The following is a 24,155-nucleotide window of genomic DNA, read 5'->3' on the forward strand; positions in this document are numbered from 1 at the left end:
AAGCTTTGAAAGGATCAGGACATTCCACATGTTTTATGTTTTTTTTTGTTGTTGTTAATTTAAGCAAACAATGACAGATCGATGGTGACACGATGCAAAAAGTACGATGAAAACAGAAGTACGACGTCTTTACATTTGGATCGATATAGTGTGAGTGAGTTCAAATATAACCTCTACAGCGTCAGTTAAATACATCTAAAAAATAAATATGTGAAAATCAAGATGTAACTCCAGGTAAACAAGGTAGAGACAGAAGTTGATAAATCATGTCAAGTATAAACTCTTAGTCAGAAAAATCCAAACACATGATCCACTGATTCAAATGTACACTTTCAACTCCTGCAGCCTTCAATAGACACAATAAAAAGCCGGTGACGTTATTATGTTATAAAAGTGGAATTAACATGTAACTAGTTTCACCTTCGACCTCGAAGCCAGAACACGTTCCGTCCTTCCTTTGATCCCATGCAGAGAGACGGAGGAAACAGGTTGTAAAAACAAAATCATGAAGGATCCGCAGGCAAAAGCTTGTCTGATCACATGGAGGTGGTCTTACATGGACGTCACTCATGCTCCGGTTAAACATGCACACTTCAAACACTTGCACGGCAGGATCTCAACCCTCAACCTGCGAGTCCAGTGCGACTACAACACCGAGCTAGTGGAACCCATGGAGGTGGAAGTGAAAACAATCTGTCGTGTTCAGAAGGTCGGCGCGTGCGGCGCCGGGAACATGTGGGTCGGAGCTAACGTGGGGGCGGGGTCAGGGGAGCGGAGACCCCCGGACCCTCACTCGCGGGCGTGTCCCACCAGAGACAGGATGAAGAGGAAGATGTTGACAATGTCAGTGAAGAGGTTCATGGAGGCAAAAATGTACTCCTCGGGACTCAGAGCCAGCTTCTTGTTGCCCAGGATGAGCTGAGTGTCCACGGCCAAGAACTGCAGAGAGAAAGGTGGAGGTAAGGTAAGGTGAGGTAAGGTAAGGTAAGGTAAGGTAAGGTAAAAGGTGACTGGAGGGAAAACTCTGGAGCACATTGACAGACGTCACAGTGTTTAAGAAGGTTTCAGCGAGAAATCACTGGAGTCTCTTCAGCATTAAACCCTGGTCGCTGCCTACAGGCTCAGAAACTTCTTTAAACTGATGTTAATAATGTCGTCTTGAACAGAAAATATTGCTTAGAAAAAAGTATAGGCAAAAAAAAAAAAAGGCTGAAAAAAGATATAATCAGAAAAGATAATAATAGTATTGACAGAAGAAATGACTGAATATTGATAAAAAACATTTTGAAATAAAAGTTGAAATAGAAAATAGAACTAGAGGAATACTACGAAATAGAGGTAGAGGAAGTAGGAGTAGTAGTAGAAGAATTAGTATTAGAAATAGAAAAATAAGTAGTAGAAGAATCAGTAGTAGAATTAGTAGAAGAAATAGAGGTAGTAAAAGTAGGAGTAGTAGTAGAAGAATCAGTAGTAGAAGTAGAAAAAGTAGTATAAATAGTAGTAGAAGAAGCAGTAGTAGACATATAATAAGTAGTAAAAATAGTAGTAGAAGAAGCAGTAGTAGAAGTATAATTAGTAGTATAAATAGTATTAGAAGAAGTAGTAGTAGAAGTATAATTAGTAGTTTAAATACTAGTTTAGAAGTATAATTAGTAGTATAAATAGTAATAAAACAGAAGTAGTATTAGAAGTTGTATGTAGACAAAGGTGTTTTTAAAGTTGAATGAAGTTTCTAGGTAAGAGTACATGAAAGTACCTGAAAAAAAACGTTTCTTTCAATATGTTTAAAGCATTGAAAGAAACATTTGGTGTAACTTTTTCTAATAAAGTACTTGAAGTACACAGTGATAGAAAAATAAATCAAATTTTAAAACCTTAAGAAATATAGTTATTGAATATTTTTTTCTGTCTGTTAGATTTTCTACATCAACTATTGTTTATTTATCTTCCAATATTCTTTTTTACTGAAGATATATTTCTCTTAAGATCAGTTAAGAAATTCTATGTCAACTTTTCCTCATCAAGACAGTGTTATTCTCAACAGTTTAAATCAGAACGGACATTGTAGGGAGTTGTCGTCCCTACAAGTCAGAGACAATAATCATCTCTCATTGACCTCCATTCATCATGTTCTGAAACTCCCCGGAGGAAGTAACAGGTAAGGATGTACCAAACTGAAGATGACGTCACAGAACGCGACGACAGAAATGCTTCATTACGACTCTACGTCTCACTTACGGTTACTGTGTTGTTTAAATAAGTCAAGCTATCATGTGAATGAAATAACTATTAATATTAGTAACGGCTTTTTAAATAATATAAATAATATTTAGGTGTATTTAAATGTTTCTCACAATCATGATTTTATATTCATTTTTATTTAATGAATTATGGTGGTGTTTTTAAAATACTGTCAATAAACGTTTTCTGTCGTCTTGAATAGAAAATATTGCTTAGAAAAAAGTATAGGCAAAAATAAAAAAGGCTTAAAAAAAGATATAATCAGAAAATATAATAATAGTATTGACAAAGGAAATGACTGAATATTGATTAATAAAAACATTTTGAAATAAAAGTTGAAATAGAAAATATTTAACTTCTATATATTTTCAGAATTAGAAGAATACTACGAAATAGAGGTAGTTGAAGTAGGAGTAGTAAAATAATTAGTAGTAGAAGTAGAAAAATAAGTAGTAGAATTAGTAGTAGAAGAAATAGAGGTAGTAGAAGTAGGAGTAGTAGAAGTAGAAAAATAAGTAGTAGAATTAGTAGTAGAAGAAATAGAGGTAGTAGAAGTAGGAGTAGTAGAAGTAGAAAAATAAGTAGTAGAATTAGTAGTAGAAGTAGAAAAAATAGTAGTAGAATTAGTAGTAGAATAATAAGTAGTATAATTAGTAGTAGAAGTAGAAAAATAAGTAGTAGAATTAGTAGTATAATAATAAGTTCTAGAATAAGTAATAGAAGTAGAAAAATAAGTAGTAGAAGTAGAAAAAGTAGTATAAATAGTAGTAGAAGAAGTAGTAGAAGTATAATTAGTAGCATAAATAGTAGTAGTAGTAGACATATAATTAGTAAAAACAGTAGTAGTATTAGTAGTAGTCAAAGTAGACAAAAGTGTTTATAAAGTTGTATGAAGTTTCTAGGAGAGAGAACATGAAAGTACCTGAAAACCAAATGTTTCTTTCAATATGTTTGAAGCATTGAATGAAACATTTGGTGTAACTTTTTCTAATAAAGTACTTGAAGTACACAGTGATAGAAAAATATATACAATTGTAAAACCTTAAGAAATATAATTATTGAATGTTTTTTTCTGTCTGTTAGATTTTCTACATCAACTATTGTTTATTTATCTTCTAATATTCTTTTTTACTGAAGATATATTTCTTTTAAGGTCAGTTAAAAACTTCTATGTAAACTTTTCCTCATCAAGACAGTGTTATTTCCAACAGTTTAAATCAGAACGGACATTGTAGGGAGTTGTCGTCCCTACAAGTCAGAGACAATAATCATCTCTCATTGACCTCCATTCATCATGTTCTGAAACTCCCCGGAGGAAGTAACAGGTAAGGATGTACCAAACTGAAGATGACGTCACAGAACGCGACGACAGAACTGCTTCATTACGACTCTACGTCTCACTTACGGTTACCAAGTTGTTTTATAACTCGACCAATCATGTGAAGGGTTATTATTTACTGCTTTTAATATAATATTAATCAAATCTATTATTATTTAGATTAAATTAAATTAGATTAGAGAGATTTTATTAATCCCTCTGGAGATCTCTCCACTTCGGTAAATTGGGTTTGCAGTTCACAGCAGACGAACAAAAACAAGAACAAAGTGCAAATATAAAAACAAAAATAATACAAAGATCAACTTAGAATAACTTTAACTTTGACATTTAGTATTTAATTTACTTACAATGTATCCACAACTAGCGCTGCACGATATTGGAAACGAGTGCGATATTCGATATTAGTGTCTTGAATTGCGATATCGATATTAATGCGATATTTTTTTCTTTCACCTAAAAATGTAGCCATGAGTACAGTAGTGTAGGTCCGGGGGTTAAGAAGGAAAACGATGATATTACTCTTTCGTTTATTTCAACGCTTCAGTGTCGATATGATGGTAGAAAAATATCTCTTATAACGCTCAGTTATAAGTTTCCCGCCAAACTGAGCGACATCAGTAATAAATCAATAATAAATCCACCTCCTTGTTCACGCACACATAACACTTTATAAATGATGCTAACAACTTAGCTAGTTAGCATACGGTGAAGACGCACACATAACACTTTATAAATGACGCTAACAACTTAGCTCGTTAGCATACGGTGAAGACGCACACATAACACTTTATAAATGACGCTAACAACTTAGCTCGTTAGCATACGGTGAAGACGCACACATAACACTTTATAAATGACGCTTACAACTTAGCTTGTTAGCATACGGTGAAGACGCACACATAACACTTTATAAATGACGCTAACTTAGCTCGTTAGCATACGGTGAAGACGGACAGGTTTGTTTAGAAGTTCACGATCTTCTAAGAAAACAACTGAGACGAGATGAAAAGTTCTTACAATATGTTGCTTTAACAAAGGAGGTTGAAAGAGACGAGTGACTGGATCACTAGTGTTTGACTAGATCACAAGTTAGTATTACTTCACTGGATCACTAGTGTTTGACTAGATCATAAGTTAGTATTACTTCACTGGATCACTAGTGTTTGACTAGATCACAAGTTAATATTACTTTACTAGATCACTAGTGTTTGACTAGATCATAAGTTAGTATTACTTCACTGGATCACTAGTGTTTGACTAGATCACAAGTTAGTATTACTTCACTGGATCACTAGTGTTTGACTAGATCACAAGTTAGTATTACTTCACTGGATCACTAGTGTTTGACTAGATCACAAGTTAGTATTACTTCACTGGATCACTAGTGTTTGACTAGATCACTAGTTAGTATTACTTCACTGGATCACTAGTGTTTGACTAGATCACAAGTTAGTATTACTTCACTGGATCACTAGTGTTTGACTAGATCACAAGTTAGTATTACTTCACTGGATCACTAGTGTTTGACTAGATCACAAGTTAGTATTACTTCCGTCGCCATAGCAACCGAGCCTAACAAGCTGCGCCGCACAGTTCACAGACGGACGGAGACTTAAACACCATGAGACGTAGAAGTACAAATTGACAACTTTACAGAACGTTAGTGCAACAAGAACATGGTAAGAAGTGATGAAAGAAGGTTCTTACGCAGGTGAACAGCAGGGCCCCCAGCGAGCCGTACACGATGCTCATCATCTTGTTGCGGATGAACATGCACAGGATGCCGAAGACCAGCAGCACGATCATGCAGACCAGGAGGACACCGTGGCAGGACGTGAAGTCGTACTTGCTCTGTGGTGAAGACACAAGAAACATCATAATCGTCGTCAATCAAATGTCAGTGAACCAGGAGCCGTGAGCATCCCATAATAATACAACTACTGCATTGATGCTATAAACGTTTAATGTATTGAGTGTTAAAAGTTAAATATATTCAAGTACCTTCATCCTCTTCACTTAAGTGTAATATTGTTCATCTCATCTTAACATGTAAAATAAGATTATTTTGTATTTGTGTGTCGTCACAAATATTTTAAATACTTTGCTTGACTCTGGAGTTGTGATAGTGTAGTAACAAGGATATATGTGTAGTATTGTCGAGTACTTTACTCTGGTGTTGTGATAGTGTAGTAACAAGGATATATATGTGTAGTATTGTGGAGTACTTGACTCTGGTGTTGTGATAGTGTAGTAACAAGGATATATATGTGTAGTATTGTAGAGTACTTGACTCTGGTGTTGTGATAGTGTAGTAACAAGGATATATATGTGTAGTATTGTGGAGTACTTTACTCTGGTGTTGTGATAGTGTAGTAACAAGGATATATATGAGTAGTATTGTGGAGTACTTTACTCTGGTGTTGTGATAGTGTAGTAACAAGGATATATATGAGTAGTATTGTGGAGTACTTTACTCTGGTGTTGTGATAGTGTAGTAACAAGGATATATATGTGTAGTATTGTGGAGTACTTGACTCTGGTGTTGTGATAGTGTAGTAACAAGTATATATGTGTAGTATTGTGGAGTACTTGACTCTGGTGTTGTGATAGTGTAGTAACAAGGATATATATGTGTAGTATTGTAGAGTACTTGACTCTGGTGTTGTGATAGTGTAGTAACAAGGATATATATGTGTAGTATTGTGGAGTACTTTACTCTGGTGTTGTGATAGTGTAGTAACAAGGATATATATGAGTAGTATTGTGGAGTACTTTACTCTGGTGTTGTGATAGTGTAGTAACAAGGATATATATGAGTAGTATTGTGGAGTACTTTACTCTGGTGTTGTGATAGTGTAGTAACAAGGATATATATGTGTAGTATTGTGGAGTACTTGACTCTGGTGTTGTGATAGTGTAGTAACAAGTATATATGTGTAGTATTGTCCAGTACTTGACTCTGGTGTTGTGATAGTGTAGTAACAAGTATATATGTGTAGTATTGTCCAGTACTTGACTCTGGTGTTGTAATAGTGTAGTAACAAGGATATATGTGTAGTATTGTCCAGTACTTGACTCTGGTGTTGTGATAGTGTAGTAACAAGTATATATGTGTATTATTGTCCAGTACTTGACTCTGGTGTTGTGATAGTGTAGTAACAAGTATATATGTGTAGTATTGTCCAGTACTTGACTCTGGTGTTCCATAATTTACCACATGACTCTTTTGCTACACAAAAATGAACAAAACCTTCAATATTTGTAAATGAATTTCAAATAAAAATAATTAATTCAACACACACTTTATTGAAATATAAACCATAAAAGAACTACAATAAAATATGATTGGAAAGACAAAAAGGAAAATAATTTGCTGTTGGATATCAACACAGTATCCTACAAAAATACAGTGATACTTAAAAGTATCAATATTTCCTCATACCTATTGTATATTACTGACAAAGAACATGTACTGATTATGATTCTTTAATTGATCACTGTAGTGTATACTCAGTGGGTTGTCAGAGATACATTACATATGGTTTATATATGACAAATATATCAATTTATATTGCCTTCTGTACTTCACTGTATTTGTAACTTGTCACTGATACTCTTTAGATTTGAACCCTAGTTGGAATTCTCAGGTGAGCTGGTGGAGCACCTGTGGCTGTGATACTCACCTGCATGGAGAAGAGAACCACAGAGAAGCAAACCACTGTAGTGATGCCCACAGCCATGATGACGCTGTCTGTGCGGTAGAAGCTGGCGATCATGCCCACCATGTAGGACATGCTCAGTGTGGCGATGAGCTGCAGACAAACACCAGCACTCAAGGTTTGACAAGATTGAAGTTGGAACAAGTGGAGTTTCTGTATTTTACGTACTGTAAGACGCATTAACGCTGCAGCTTTGTAGTATTACTTAGCTAAAAACTAAGCCTCACAGACTAATACAACTGAGTCATGCAGAGTAATACAACTGAGTCTTGCAGAGTAATACAACTGAGTCTTGCAGAGTAATACAACTGAGACTTGTTAAATAATACTGAGTTTGCAGTGTAATACTATTGAGTCTTGCAGAGTAATACAACTGAGACTTGTTAAATAATACTGAGTTTGCAGTGTAATACTATTGAGTCTTGCAGAGTAATACAACTGAGTCTTGCAGAGTAATACAACTGAGACTTGTTAAATAATACTGAGTTTGCAGAGTAATACTACTGAGTCTTGCAGAGTAATACAACTGAGACTTGTTGAATAATACTACTGAGTTTGCAGAGTAATACTACTGAGACTTGTTGAATAATACTACTGAGTTTGCAGAGTAATACTACTGAGACTTGTTGAATAATACTACTGAGTTTGCAGAGTAATACTACGGAGACTTGTTGAATAATACTACTGAGTTTGCAGAGTAATACTACGGAGACTTTTGAATAATACTACTAAGTATGCAGAGTAATACTACGGAGACTTGCCAAATAATACTACTGAGTCTTGCAGAGTAACACTGCGGAGACTTGCCAAATAATACTACTGAGCCTTTTAGAGTATTACTACGGAGACTTGCCAAATCATACTACTGAGTCTTACAAAGTAATACTATGGAGACTTGTCGTATAATACTAATGAGTCTCAAAGACTAATACTTCCGAGACTTGCTAAATAATAATACTGAGCCTCACAGGCTAATACTACGTCAACTTGCCTAATAATACTACTGAGCCTCACAGACTAATACTACGTCGACTTGCCTAATAATACTACTGAGCCTCACAGACTAATACTACAGGGACTTGCAGAGTAATACCACAAAGCCTTGGAGAGGAATACTATGTAGACCCGCTGTGAATACTACTGAGCCGCGTGGAGTTGAATAGTACTACCTTGCCTTGCGGAGTAAAATAACCACTAAGCCTCAGGTAGTAAAACTACGACGCGTCAGATTCATTGCTTAACAACAGAGTCGTTTATCAAAATTGAATTTAGGTCAGTACAAGTACAACAGAATGTTTACATGTACACATGAGGCACGCCCTCGATTCTATGTGCGCCTTAAAGTCGTAAGAAAACCTCGACATCAGTGACTCAGCTTCTAAAGACGATCCTACCAAGGCGATCAGGTTCCAGGGGTGACGACGACGGAAGTCTCCACAGCAGCTCAGGACGATCAGAGACACGAAGAAGATGGCGTAGGAAAGGTAGTACATCCAAGGGTTCGTTTGCACAAAGAACTTGACTTCGTCCACAAACGTACAGACGGCAACGAAGCTGAAGACGATGAGCATCTGCAACGTGAGGACCATGAAGACCTGATGAAGAGGAAGACCGTTTTATTTAAATGTTAAAACATGAGGTCTGTTCATGAACCGTGGGTTTAGAGGGATTCCTACTTTTCTGATAAAACTATGTCGGACAGACTTGTCGTCGAAGACGGAGTTGTTGATATCTCCATTATCATAGTAGGCAGGTGGGCCGTCGCCATGGTAACCAGGACTTCCCATCGGTTCTGCAGATGACATGACACAGTTGAGAAACACGTGTGTGAAGTGAGACAGTGATGTTGGTGAAAAAATAACCAATTTCAAATACTTTTGTCACACAATCTAAACTAGGTTATTGCTGTTGCTTCGATTTGATTTATTGTTTAATTCTTTGGCTTCAATTTTTTTTTTCTACCATAGTTCTTGAATGGTTTATAGTTTAATAAAGTGTGTTTAAAATAAATAGTTTGATTTTTTTATTTACGTTAACCTACAAATATTTACGGATTTGTTCATACTTGTTGTTGCAGTTAAACTTCCAGCAGTCATTACGTCAGCAGCTAACAGAACAATAAAACCTGCGAGTTCCCTGCGATGACTGAGGACGAGAGGATACAGTGACTCCAGCAGCTTTTAAAGCTGATGTTTGGACTTATTTTTGTTTAAAAACAAATGAAAGTAGTTACGACTTCATCAACAGTCATGTGGTCTGTAAATACTACAACACCAGAGTCAAGTACTGGACAATACTACACATATATACTTGTTACTACACTATCACAACACCAGAGTCAAGTACTGGACAATACTACACATATATCCTTGTTACTACACTATCACAACACCAGAGTCAAGTACTGGACAATACTACACATATATACTTGTTACTACACTATCACATCACCAGAGTCAAGTACTGGACAATACTACACATATATACTTGTTACTACACTATCACAACACCAGAGTCAAGTACTGGACAATACTACACATATATACTTGTTACTACACTATCACAACACCAGAGTCAAGTACTTCACAATACTACACATATATACTTGTTACTACACTATGACTATATATCACTATATATCATTATATATCGTATTGTTGGCTGTATGGTCAGATTCTCCCCTAAACACACCAATAGTTCTTTCCTCTCTAGGTTAGTACAATCTCCCAAGACACGGGTTTACTCCGGTAACAGTCCGTAAACCTACAGAGGTTGAAAGAGTATCTAGACCAGTGATTTCACCACTTACCATTAAGTCCTTGCTGATAAGGCCCCGGTGCATAAGGCCCCTGAGGGTAGGGGCCTTGAGCATAGGGTCCTTGAGCGTAGGGTCCTTGGACATAGGGACCTTGAGGGTACGGTCCAGGAGCAAAGCCAGCATGGGGTTGTGGGTAGACGCCGCCCGCGGCTTGGTTATAATTCTGGGGCGGCATCCCGAACCCTGCCGGCGGAGGCCCGTACATGTTGTTGTGCATCGGGTTGGTTTCACCCGTCGTTGGGTATCCTCTCTTGTCCTGAGACATGGTCTGGCAAACAACCCTCGGGCTCTAGAACAACCTAGAAAGAAAGAGAAAAGAAGGATTAACGAACCAACTCACGAGTCCGAACTACAAACATTCTCAAGTGTTCAAATTGTGTACACAACCGTAGGTGATGTTGACTCAACTATATTCTATTTTCTTGTACTTGGATGTGTATTATTAGAGAGTTTGACAAGGAGTGCGGTCTTTCTTTGAAGCGATACATACAATTGTATTGATGCTCGATGTTGATCCTGTTTCTTCGATGAATTGAGACCAAGTACCTCTGAGTGTTGGGTTTTATACACTTCAGCGCCGACAAAGAGCATCAAAGCTTCAAAGGATTTGTTCTTGAAAGTGATTTCATAAAGGAAAAGGTATTGATTGATGTATAGTAAGTAAGTAAGTAAGTAATATTTATTTATATAGCGCTTTTCTAGACCAGGGTCACAAAGCGCTTAAACAATCAAAACAATACTCAAAAAAGTATAGGGACTTGGATGGATGGATAGATAGAGATGGATGGATGAATGGATGGATGGATGGATGGGTGGATGGATGGATAAAGAGAGATGGATGGATGGATGATAGAGAGAGATGGATGGATGGATGGATGAATGGGTGGATGGGTGGGATGGATAGAGAGAAATGGATGGGTGATAGAGAGAGATGGATAGATGGATGTATAAGGGGGATGGATGGATGGATAAAGAGAGATGGATGGATGGATAGAGAAAGATGGATGGATGGATGGATAAAGGGAGATGGATGGATGGATTATAGAGAGAGATGGATGGATGGATGGATGGGTAGGATGGATAGAGAGAGATGGATGGATGTATAAGGTGGATGGATGGATGGAAGGATGGATGGATTACAGAGAGAGATGGATGGATGGATGGATGGGTAGGATGGATAGAGAGAGATGGATGGATGTATAAGGTGGATGGATGGATGGATGGGTGGATGGATGGATAAAGAGAGATGGATGGATGGATGGATGGATGGATGGATGGATGGATGGATGGATGGATGGATGGATGGATGGATGGATGGATGGATGGATGGATGGATGGATGGATGGATGGTGGATGGATATCTTTTCAATATATGGTGCAGTCCTAATCAATACTTACTGTTGAATCATCTTGATTTCAAAGCTACTTGTACTTTAAAGTGAAAATATATTGTGTTTTTTGCCACTAAATCCAAGCACAAACATGTGTTGAAGGTCTTTTGCGTGACTGTGAGGTCACAAGTGTGTTCACGGTACTTCATACTCGTGTACTGAGTATAATCCTCTTGGCCACACGTTGTTAGCAGAAAGAAGTGATGACACAGTGAACACATGATCACATCGCTGCAGGATTGAGGTCGAAGACAAGAGTTTAAAGCCATGAATACACTTCATGACGACAAACATATCACGTCACCGTCACCGTGTTTTTAGCGTGTTTGTGTCGACGACGACACATGACACAGTGGACGACACAAACCTCACGCTCCAGCAGCCTCGGCCTGATGGTTAGAAACGCTGTGTCAGCGTCAGTACTGCTGATGTAAAACTGCAGACGGATCCATCAAAGTACACGGGCTGAGTAACAGCATCGAGGAGGAAACAAACATTTCAGTCGTGCTAAGATTTTAACAAGACTTTACTCTTATATTGAAATGATTAACAAACGAGTCGCTCATGATTCTGTTTGAATACGATTCTTACTTACTTACTTCTCTCTGAAGAGACTCTAGTCAAATATGTCTTTTTTATAGATACTATTCACTAGATACTATGTAGTGAGTACTAGATACTATGTAGTGAGTACTAGATACTATGTAGTGAGTACTAGATACTATGTACTATACTATGTACTAGATACTATGGAGTGAGTACTAGATACTATGGAGTGAGTACTAGATACTATGGAGTGAGTACAAGATACTATGGAGTGAGTACTAGATACTATGTAGTGAGTCCTAGTACCATGTAGTGAGTACTAGATACTATGTAGTGAGTACTAGATACTATGGAGTGAGTACAAGATACTACGTAGTAAGTACTAGGTACCATGTAGTGAGTAATATATATTATGTAGTGAGTACAAGATACTATGAAGTGAGTACAATATACTATTGAGTGAGTGCTAGATACTATGGAGTGAGTACTAGATACAATAAAGTGAGCACTAGAAACTACGTAGTAAGTACTAGGTACCATGTAGTGAGTAATAGATATTATGTAGTGAGTACAAGATACTATGAAGTGAGTACAATATACTATTGAGTGAGTGCTAGATACTATGGAGTGAGTACTAGATACTATAAAGTGAGCACTAGATACTATGTTGTGAGTACTAAATACTATGTAGTACTAGATGAAAAACTTTAAAACTACCATCTACTCATAATATTAACAGATCATTCATAATGTTTACTATTTGTAGAACATTCAGAAAGTCCAAATATATATAAATACGTATACGTATATATATGGAAAAGAACATGTGATAATTGTTGAAGGATAAATATAGTACTACTGGTGACAGATACATTGCAATTAATTTGGTATAATAGTATTTATTAGAACACGGTATATATGGTGAAAATAATAATAGTGTACTAGGTATCATGTATTACTATGAATTCTTTAAATTCTGTATATTTATGGATGTATGTGTAGAAATATTTGGTCAAAACTGAATGGTGGGAAACTAAAAAAAACGACTGTGTCTTTGTTACGTAATAAAGGATTTAGTACACAAAGGAAAACCGTAAAAGACAATATTTGATACTTTAGAAGTAAAATGGATTCAAATAGACGTGAAAACCTGTGGAAACACATTTATCTTCAGCAGCAGGAAGTTGATGGTCAGGACGTCACGTCATCGACGACTTATTACATAAACCTCTCGTTTCTATCCTCGTTTCGCTCACTCGTTCCTCGTGTTGTTTCTCTGGAACTCTGGGAATCATCTCCGAACACATGACCTGCTGTGAACATCCGACTCCCTCGCCACGTCCAGAACCTCCTCCTCACTGTTCGCGTACCTTCTTCCTCCTCCTCCGAAGATAGATTCACAGAGATGTTCACACCACCGTCTTCTGCGGCCATCACGGGGTCTCCTTCACGAGTGAGGGGAGGATTGTGTTGAATGTGTCTGATCTGACTGTGACTGTGATTCAAGTGAAGTTGGATTCATGTGAAGTTGGATTCATGTGAAGTTGGATTCATGTGAAGTTGGATTCATGTGAAGTTGGATTCATGTGAAGTTGGATTCATGTGAAGTTGGATTCAAGTGAAGTTGGATTCATGTGAAGTTGGATTCAAGTGAAGTTGGATTCAAGTGAAGTTGGATTCATGTGAAGTTGGATTCATGTGAAGTTGGATTCAAGTGAAGTTGGATTCATGTGAAGTTGGATTCAAGTGAAGTTGGATTCAAGTGAAGTTGGATTCATGTGAAGTTGGATTCATGTGAAGTTGGATTCATGTGAAGTTGGATTCATGTGAAGTTGGATTCATGTGAAGTTGGATTCAAGTGAAGTTGGATTTATGTGAAGTTGGATTCAAGTGAAGTTGGATTCATGTGAAGTTGGATTCAAGTGAAGTTGGATTCATGTGAAGTTGGATTCATGTGAAGTTGGATTCATGTGAAGTTGGATTCAAGTGAAGTTGGATTTATGTGAAGTTGGATTCAAGTGAAGTTGGATTCATGTGAAGTTGGATTCATGTGAAGTTGGATTCATGTGAAGTTGGATTCAAGTGAAGTTGGATTCATGTGAAGTTGGATTCATGTGAAGTTGGATTCATGTGAAGTTGGATTCATGTGAAGTTGGATTCAAGTGAAGTTGGATTCATGTGAAGTTGGATTCATGTGAAGTTGGATTCATGTGAAGTTGGATTCAAGTGAAGTTGGATTCATGTGAAGTTGGATTCATGTGAAGTTGGATTCATGTGAAGTTGGATTCATGTGAAGTTGGATTCAAGTGAAGTTGGATTCATGTGAAGTTGGATTCAAGTGAAGTTGGATTCATGTGAAGTTGGATTCAAGTGAAATTGGATTCATGTGAAGTTGGATTCAAGTGAAGTTGGATTCATGTGAAGTTGGATTCAAGTGAAGTTGGATTCATGTGAAGTTGGATTCAAGTGAAGTTGGATTCAAGTGAAGTTGGATTCATGTGAAGTTGGATTTATGTGAAGTTGGATTCATGTGAAGTTGGATTCAAGTGAAGTTGGATTCATGTGAAGTTGGATTCATGTGAAGTTGGATTCATGTGAAGTTGGATTCATGTGAAGTTGGATTCAAGTGAAGTTGGATTTATGTGAAGTTGGATTCAAGTGAAGTTGGATTCATGTGAAGTTGGATTCATGTGAAGTTGGATTCATGTGAAGTTGGATTCATGTGAAGTTGGATTCATGTGAAGTTGGATTCAAGTGAAGTTGGATTCATGTGAAGTTGGATTCAAGTGAAATTGGATTCATGTGAAGTTGGATTCAAGTGAAGTTGGATTCATGTGAAGTTGGATTCATGTGAAGTTGGATTTATGTGAAGTTGGATTCATGTGAAGTTGGATTCAAGTGAAGTTGGATTCATGTGAAGTTGGATTCATGTGAAGTTGGATTCATGTGAAGTTGGATTCATGTGAAGTTGGATTCAAGTGAAGTTGGATTTATGTGAAGTTGGATTCAAGTGAAGTTGGATTCATGTGAAGTTGGATTCATGTGAAGTTGGATTCAAGTGAAGTTGGATTCAAGTGAAGTTGGATTCATGTGAAGTTGGATTTATGTGAAGTTGGATTCATGTGAAGTTGGATTCAAGTGAAGTTGGATTCATGTGAAGTTGGATTCATGTGAAGTTGGATTCATGTGAAGTTGGATTCAAGTGAAGTTGGATTTATGTGAAGTTGGATTCAAGTGAAGTTGGATTCATGTGAAGTTGGATTCATGTGAAGTTGGATTCATGTGAAGTTGGATTCATGTGAAGTTGGATTCATGTGAAGTTGGATTCAAGTGAAGTTGGATTCATGTGAAGTTGGATTCAAGTGAAATTGGATTCATGTGAAGTTGGATTCAAGTGAAGTTGGATTCATGTGAAGTTGGATTCATGTGAAGTTGGATTTATGTGAAGTTGGATTCATGTGAAGTTGGATTCAAGTGAAGTTGGATTCATGTGAAGTTGGATTCATGTGAAGTTGGATTCATGTGAAGTTGGATTCATGTGAAGTTGGATTCAAGTGAAGTTGGATTTATGTGAAGTTGGATTCAAGTGAAGTTGGATTCATGTGAAGTTGGATTCATGTGAAGTTGGATTCATGTGAAGTTGGATTCATGTGAAGTTGGATTCATGTGAAGTTGGATTCAAGTGAAGTTGGATTCAAGTGAAGTTGGATTCATGTGAAGTTGGATTCATGTGAAGTTGGATTCAAGTGAAGTTGGATTCATGTGAAGTTGGTCTAGTGAGTACTAGATACTATGTAGTGGGCACAAGATATGACTTAATGAGTACAAGATACTAGTAAACACTAGATACTATGTAGTAAGCACTAAATACTATGTAGTGAGTACTAGATACTATGTAGTGAGTACAAGATACTATGTAGTGAGTACTAGGTAATATGTAGTGAGTACAATATACTATGTAGTGAGTACAAGATACCATGTAGTGAGTACTAGATACTGGACACTATTATATATATTTTTCACGTGTCACTTCAAGGTTACCTTCATATCTGCTAGAATTGATCTTTAAAAATGAACATAAAAAAAAGTATTTTTTCAGGACCGTGTTAAAGTCAAAGTATTGTCATAGAAAGTATTCGAAGTCTTCCATTGATACCTTGTTCCAGGTCAGTTATTCTACAAATATTAACAGTACCAACAAACATTCAAATGTTAAGATCATGACAAATACTTGAGTCACAACACAGACCCACACATGTGGTCCTGATGTTTGACTATATAACATATGACCTTTGACCTCCACTAACACAACATCTCTTGAGGAGCAACAACCGAGGAGCTCTGGAGTCAAACGAGGTACAACACAACAAAAACATGTCGCCCCTGAAAATGCGCTTTAAACGCGTGGAAATAAATAAATAAAAGCACCTGTTCTGACGGAAGAGACATAGAAAACACATCCTTCCACAGACGCTTCACGTCGGTATTGATCCGGGATTATAGCAATAAATAAATATAGGATGAAGATCCGCGACCGTTATTTTCTCATCGATCCTCCGCCATCAGCCGTTATCTGCGGCAGACACGCCCATCTTCACGAGCGCGATGAAAACACCTTCACGAGGTTCAAGAATTTAACATTTATTTATTTATTTATTTATTTATTTATCACATAAACACATGATTCGTGGATTAGCATCCATGCTAGGCGGCGGTCGTGGCCGCGACACCGCTGCTCACCGACGGTGCCGAGCATTCACCGGATCGATACCTGACGTGTGAAACACACGTAAACACGTCACGGGACTCACCTGGTCAGTGTCTGTGGGACGCGGGTCGAAGGTTTAACGGCGAGGGTTCGGGTGTGAAGTGGGTTCTGGCGTCAAGTGTCTCTCTGGCGGCGGCGCATCCACTGGGTCGACAGCTGCTGACGTCACGGCGCGCCGACGTCACGTGGCCCCGCGTGGAAGTCTCTGGTCGTTTCTCGCGACGACACAAGTTGTTCTTCTGTGACGCAGTAGTATTTCTTTGAGTACTTATTTTAAAATGTGACAAACCATTGGTTCTTGAGCTTCTGAAAAATATTGTTATTATTTAAAAATTCATACAAATGTTAAATGTTATTTATAATAATAAAAAATAACTGATGAAAATGTTTTTAAAGATGAAGTACACGAAGACACACAGTCAGTACTAATAATAGAAAACTACTCGATTTGATGTATGAAACATTATTGTTGTTTATACATTTAATATTATGTTGTTTATTATCGCGTTTATTTTATAATTGTTATTTTACTACTATATTTTGACAAGTTTATTGTAATTCTACAATTGTACAAGGTACTATGTAGTGAACACTAGATACTATGTAGTTAGTACAAGATACTATGTAATGAGTACAATATACTAACTAGTGATTACAAGATACTATGTAGTGAGTACAAGATACTATGTAGTGAATACAAGATACTATGTAGTGAGAACAAGATAATATGTAGTGAACACTAGATACTATGTAGTGAGTACAAGATACTATGTAGTGAGTACAAGATACTAAGTAGTGAGTACAAGATACTAAGTAGTGAGTACAAGATACTATGTAGTGAGTACAAGATACTATGAAGTGAGTACAAGATATGACTTAGTAAGTACTAGATACTATGTAGTGAGAACAAGATAATATGTAGTAAGTACAAGATACTATGTAGTGAGTACAAGATACTATGTAGTGAGTACAAGATACTATGTATTGAGTACAAGATATGACTTAGTGAGTACAATATACTATGAAGTGAGTACAATATTTGACTTAGTAAGTACTAGATACTATGTAGTGAGTACAAGATACTATGTAGTTAGTACAAGATACTAAGTAGTGAGTACAAGATATTTTTTAGTGAGAACAAGATAATATGTAGTGAGTACAAGATAGTATGTAATGAGTACAAGATATGACTTAGTGAGTACAAGATACTATGTAGTGAGTACAAGATATGACTTAGTGAGTACTAGATACTATGTAATGAATACAAGATACTATTAACATTATTATTGTCATTTATACATTTAATAGTATGTTATTTATTATTGCGCTTATTTTATGATTGTTATTTTACTTCTATATTTTGATAAGTTTATTGTAATTCTACATTTATTATTGTTTTATTTATCTATTTTTTAAATATGTGTACTGTTTGGGTATTTGATTAAAAGATACATCTTTATTCGTCCCACAAAGGAGAAACTTGGTTCACACATATATACTCATTATATTTAAACATACAGTACACATATTAAAAATAACAAAGAGTGTAATAAAATATAAAAAATAATAATATTAACTATGTTGAGCACCTTGTGTCTGAAAGCTGCTATATAAATAGAAATATTATTATAATAAATATTTATTAAAAAACGAATTAAATCATAGCACTTTAAACAGAAGTACAAAATCTATATTTTTATGTCGTAATACAATGTGTTTGTGTGGTTAATCTTTTTAACAGCCGGTCTAATTGAAAACAACAAACATAAACTCATAGAACATTATAAACATACAAAACATTTATTCTCTGGATCACATTTACGTCACAAGGGACAGAACCGGAACATCTGAGCGTGACGACCTGATCCGTCACGAGCTGAAACATTTACTTTTCACAGTGTCTTCACGTGAGTCACATGACGAGGAAGTATCAGCCGTCGACGCCACAAATAATACGTATCAAAACAAAACCATAAACAAACGTTTCTTCATCACAAAGATCAAGGATCACATCATTAAAAAAAACAACCATGGATTTAACAAGTTTTTATCATAAATAATATTCTTGTTAAAACTTGAAAATTGCACTTAGTCTCACTTAATTATTGGTTATTTTAATATTGTTGCTACGGTTTCTGATCCCGCTTCACAGTGTGTGCAAAATATATTTATATGGCGACTGAATGTACATGTTGTGTACTTTTACTTGATTTATTTTCATTATATTTTATCCATCTGATTCATTTATTATATTTATATATACTGTATATATTAAATATTTTGTATAATATATTATATATATATATACAGTATATATATATATCTATATACAGTATATATAGATATATATATATCATTATATACTGTATATTTGTTTATTCTATATTATAATCCAAAACACCATAACAAATCCTATGTTGTTTTCACATCAAATAAAAAATAAACGTACTATGATTTCTGATAAAAACAGGAAGTGACATCATCACTGGTTGTTTGCTACAGCCTGAAGAATTTGCATAAATATCGACATCATTTCAAGGTGGAGCTACTAAGGTGGACCGTCACGGTTGACTCGGCAACAGGCGCTCCAGGGCCGTCCTGTTGATGGTTCCGTAGGCCTGGGAGTAGCTCCCCAGCCTGGCTCGAGGGTCCCCGGCAGCAGCCACGTTACAGTTGGTCTGGAAGACTTTCTTGCTGAAGCGGACCGGAGGTGGAGAGTCTCCACTCTTGTGCTTCTGAGAAGAGGGAAGATGGTTCAGGATCCAGGAGCGTGTCAGGGTCAGGGGTCTCAAATGACTGAGGGGCCACCAGAGCTGGATTCTTATTCCATCTATAACGTACACATTGTTTTTTTAAGATGTTTTTTTTCTGCACATCCTTGATTAAAATTGAATTATTCGCCGTTTTGTTGATTTTTGTGTTGTGTAAATTTGAATATAATGGGGGCCATATTGATTTAATTTCAAACACATTTACAGCTCCCTGGAATAAATGAACAAACTCAGAAAAAGACACAAAAGACACAAAAAATGTTTTTATGAAACAAAAAAAATGGTTATTTCCTGAAATAAATAAACAAGTCAAGACTTATTATTTTAATGATTTCAAAATCATTAAATAGATTAACAGTTTTCAGAAACAACTAGTATATTATTATTATTATTATTATTATAGTTTGTTAATGTGATTCAGGAAATTTTGAATTTGTTTCAGAATTTGTAAATACGTTTCAATTTGTATATTTGTTTCAAAATTTGTACATTTGTTTCAGAGTTTGTAAATTGTTTAAGAATTTTTAAATTTGATACAGAATTTTTAAATTTGTTTCAGAATTTTCATAAATTTTCTTCAGAACGTTTCAATTTGTTTCATAATTTGTAAATTTGTTTCATAATTTGTAAATGTGTTTAATAATTTGTAAATTTATTTCAGAGTTTGTAAATTGCTTCAGAATTTTCATACATTTTCTTCAGAACGTTTTAATTAGTTTCAGAATTTGTAAATTTGTTTCAGTTTGTACATTTGTTCCAGCTGTATTAAGGAGCTGGTCAATGATAAAAAAACAAACAAATGAATAAACAAGGGTTGCACAGAAGTTAAAAACAAAGGTTAGATGATCACGTTTGTACTCGTGTCTGTCGGCCATCTTGGATTTGATCCTGACTCTATTGAAACTTCATCTCACGGTCCAGCTCAAGAAGAAAATAGTCACTGAATGTGATGAAAGTTCTTTTACTAACCGGGTTCACAGCTGCAGACACGGTCTTACGAACCAACATGCTGTCCTGAGTCTGGGTCAACGAGTGGACGCGATTATGGGATGTCGGGCCTGATCTGCGTTGATGAAGGATCTGGTGAACGAACCCAAGACAGAAGGAAATAAGGAAAACCGGCTCCAGGTTGATCCACGAAGTGAGTTCTAGCGACCTCTGCTGGTGATCTCGTTTGACCTTGAAGAAGAACCACTTGAGGCTTCGGAACAAAATCATCTGCAGAGAAACAAGAGTACCAGGATTGTTATTGTGTTTCACATGCAACTGATGGAGGTAGATTTGTTTCTTTATTGATCAAGAAAACCTTGAAAAACAACTTTTTGGCATTAAATAATTAAGAATATATGATATATTATTATAAATAAATGTTTCAGAATTTGTAAATTTGTTTCAGAATTTGTAAATTTGTAAATTTATTTCAGAGTTTGTCAATTTATTTCAGAGTTTGTACATTTATTTCAGAGTTTGTACATTTATTTCAGAGTTTGTACATTTATTTCAGAGTTTGTACATTTATTTCAGTTTGTAAATTTGTACATTTATTTCAGAATTTTTAAATTTATTTCAGAATTTTTAAATTTATTTCAGAGATTGTAAATGTGTTTCAGAATTTTTAAATTAGCCTCAAAGTTTGTAAATGTGTTATATGATATATTGTTATAAAGAAACACAACAACATCCATAATGTAGGTTAATGGAGGCACAAATAAATCAATAAGTACAGTGAGAACATAATAGATACATGAAGAACTTGATAGAAGTTAAGTATGTACGAATGACAAAAAGTACTGGATACACCCTTTTTATTTCTTCTTTTTTTTCGCGACTTTTTTCACGAGTGAACTTACTTGGAACGTGTGTGATGGGATTATAGGAGGATTTCGTCATCCGGCTGTTTTCCTCGGCGGGTTGAGGTTCAGTGTTGGATTCCGAGTTGAGATTCTCTTCCTCGGGAATCTTCTCTCGCTCCGTCTGCGACGCTCTTCTCTCGGTCGAGGCTTCAATCACGTCTTGAATCCTCTGCTTCGTTTGTCTCTCCAGCATCATCTGTGAGTGACGAGTCGCTTCAGTGAGGTTTTTAGAAGACGTGAGTACTTTGTTGTCCTTCAAAAAATATTACTAACAAGGAAGACGTATTGGATTGTTGTATCGTTGTAACGATTCTTTTCATTTTACCTCACGTCAAACTACAAGACTGTCTCCTCCTGATACATTTGCAGAACTCAGCAGCCAGAATTCTGAGCCGCTCTAGTAGAAGAACTCACACAAATTCTGGTTCTTACTTTCAGATCTATTCATGGTCAGACCTTCCATCAGTGATCTGATCCAGACTTACACCCCAGCTCGGGCTCTGAGGTCTGTGGATCAGAATCTACTGATGGTTCCTGAACACGGTTCAGGACCAGAGGAGAGAAATCCTTCCAGACTGTTGCTCCTAAGCTTTGGAACCATCTCTGTGTTTGATGATCTACTGACTCCTTCAAGAAACATCTGTGTTTGATGATCTACTGACTCCTTCAAGAAACATCTGTGTTTGATGATCTACTGACTCCTTCAAGAAACATCTGTGTTTGATGATCTACTGACTCCTTCAAGAAACATCTGTGTTTGATGATCTACTGACTCCTTCAAGAAACATCTGTGTTTGATGATCTACTGACTCCTTCAAGAAACATCTGTGTTTGATGATCTACTGACTCCTTCAAGAAACATCTGTGTGTTTGATGATCTACTGACTCCTTCAAGAAACATCTGTGTTTGATGATCTACTGACTCCTTCAAGAAACATCAGTGTTTGATGATCTACTGACTCCTTCAAGAAACATGTGTGTTTGATGATCTACTGACTCCTTCAAGAAACATGTGTGTTTGATGATCTACTGACTCCTTCAAGAAACATCAGTGTTTGATGATCTACTGACTCCTTCAAGTAACATCTGTGTTTGATGATCTACTGACTCCTTCAAGAAACATCTGTGTTTGATGATCTACTGACTCCTTCAAGAAACATCTGTGTTTGATGATCTACTGACTCCTTCAAGAAACATCAGTGTTTGATGATCTACTGACTCCTTCAAGAAACATGTGTGTTTGATGATCTACTGACTCCTTCAAGAAACATGTGTGTTTGATGATCTACTGACTCCTTCAAGAAACATCTGTGTTTGATGATCTACTGACTCCTTCAAGTAACATCTGTGTTTGATGATCTACTGACTCCTTCAAGAAACATCTGTGTTTGATGATCTACTGACTCCTTCAAGAAACATCTGTGTTTGATGATCTACTGACTCCTTCAAGAAACATCTGTGTTTGATGATCTACTGACTCCTTCAAGTAACATCTGTGTTTGATGATCTACTGACTCTTTCAAGAAACATCTGTGTTTGATGATCTACTGACTCCTTCAAGAAACATCTGTGTTTGATGATCTACTGACTCCTTCAATAAACATCTGTGTTTGATGATCTACTGACTCCTTCAATAAACATCTGTGTTTGATGATCTACTGACTCCTTCAAGAAACATCTGTGTTTGATGATCTACTGACTCCTTCAAGAAACATCTGTGTTTGATGATCTACTGACTCCTTCAATAAACATCTGTGTTTGATGATCTACTGACTCCTTCAAGAAACATCTGTGTTTGATGATCTACTGACTCCTTCAAGAAACATCTGTGTTTGATGATCTACTGACTCCTTCAAGAAACATCTGTGTTTGATGATCTACTGACTCCTTCAAGAAACATCTGTGTTTGATGATCTACTGACTCCTTCAAGAAACATCTGTGTTTGATGATCTACTGACTCTTTCAAGAAACATCTGTGTTTGATGATCTACTGACTCCTTCAAGAAACATCTGTGTTTGATGATCTACTGACTCCTTCAAGAAACATCTGTGTTTGATGATCTACTGACTCTTTCAAGAAACATCTGTGTTTGATGATCTACTGACTCCTTCAAGAAACATCTGTGTTTGATGATCTACTGACTCCTTCAAGAAACATCTGTGTGTTTGATGATCTACTGACTCCTTCAAGAAACATCTGTGTTTGATGATCTACTGACTCCTTCAAGAAACATCTGTGTTTGATGATCTACTGACTCCTTCAAGAAACATCTGTGTTTGATGATCTACTGACTCTTTCAAGAAACATCTGTGTTTGATGATCTACTGACTCCTTCAAGAAACATCTGTGTGTTTGATGATCTACTGACTCCTTCAAGAAACATGTGTGTTTGATGATCTACTGACTCCTTCAAGAAACATCTGTGTTTGATGATCTACTGACTCCTTCAAGAAACATCTCTGTGTTTGATGATCTACTGACTCCTTCAAGAAACATCTGTGTTTGATGATCTACTGACTCCTTCAAGAAACATCTGTGTTTGATGATCTACTGACTCCTTCAAGAAACATCTGTGTTTGATGATCTACTGACTCCTTCAATAAACATCTGTGTTTGATGATCTACTGACTCCTTCAAGAAACATCTGTGTTTGATGATCTACTGACTCCTTCAAGAAACATCTGTGTGTTTGATGATCTACTGACTC

At 36.3% G+C, this 24,155-nt stretch overlaps 2 protein-coding genes, 2 non-coding genes and 1 pseudogene across 6 annotated transcripts in view; all 5 read right to left on the bottom strand.

Annotated features, from left to right (window-relative positions):
- Positions 1–16,989, bottom strand: grinaa (glutamate receptor, ionotropic, N-methyl D-aspartate-associated protein 1a (glutamate binding)). Its single transcript, XM_087786216.1, has 7 exons — positions 16,866–16,989; positions 10,109–10,416; positions 8,976–9,091; positions 8,694–8,894; positions 7,264–7,392; positions 5,288–5,431; positions 1–939 (listed from the first exon to the last, which is right to left on the bottom strand). The coding sequence occupies exons 2-7, from the start codon at positions 10,380–10,382 to the stop codon at positions 790–792; spliced, it is 1,014 nt and encodes a 337-aa protein (XP_087642342.1). The 5' UTR covers positions 10,383–10,416; positions 16,866–16,989; the 3' UTR covers positions 1–789.
- Positions 2,050–2,181, bottom strand: LOC148083085 (U8 small nucleolar RNA). The gene has a single exon (XR_015710788.1). It is a non-coding gene; the product is annotated as a U8 small nucleolar RNA (small nucleolar RNA).
- On the bottom strand, positions 3,458–3,589 carry LOC148083086 (U8 small nucleolar RNA). Its single transcript, XR_015710789.1, has one exon. It is a non-coding gene; the product is annotated as a U8 small nucleolar RNA (small nucleolar RNA).
- On the bottom strand, positions 16,759–18,669 carry LOC148083087 (uncharacterized; annotated as a pseudogene).
- Positions 18,600–24,155, bottom strand: part of mapk15 (mitogen-activated protein kinase 15) — a 12,946-nt gene continuing 7,390 nt past the window's right edge. For 2 of the 3 annotated variants that reach the window (XM_087786217.1, XM_087786219.1), the window contains 4 exons: positions 21,444–21,642; positions 20,750–20,811; positions 20,563–20,673; positions 18,600–19,557 (listed from right to left, as the gene is read on the bottom strand). In XM_087786217.1, the coding sequence (XP_087642343.1) occupies positions 19,384–19,557; positions 20,563–20,673; positions 20,750–20,811; positions 21,444–21,642 (546 nt within the window). In that variant the 3' untranslated portion in view covers positions 18,600–19,383. Of the gene's footprint in view, positions 19,653–20,562; positions 20,674–20,749; positions 20,812–21,443; positions 21,643–24,155 lie in introns of all 3 variants that reach the window. The other variant, XM_087786218.1, reaches the window with a different exon arrangement.

Source organism: Callionymus lyra, chromosome 3, assembly GCF_982586985.1.
Source record: "Callionymus lyra chromosome 3, fCalLyr1.hap1.1, whole genome shotgun sequence".
Classification (NCBI taxonomy): domain Eukaryota; kingdom Metazoa; phylum Chordata; class Actinopteri; order Syngnathiformes; family Callionymidae; genus Callionymus; species Callionymus lyra.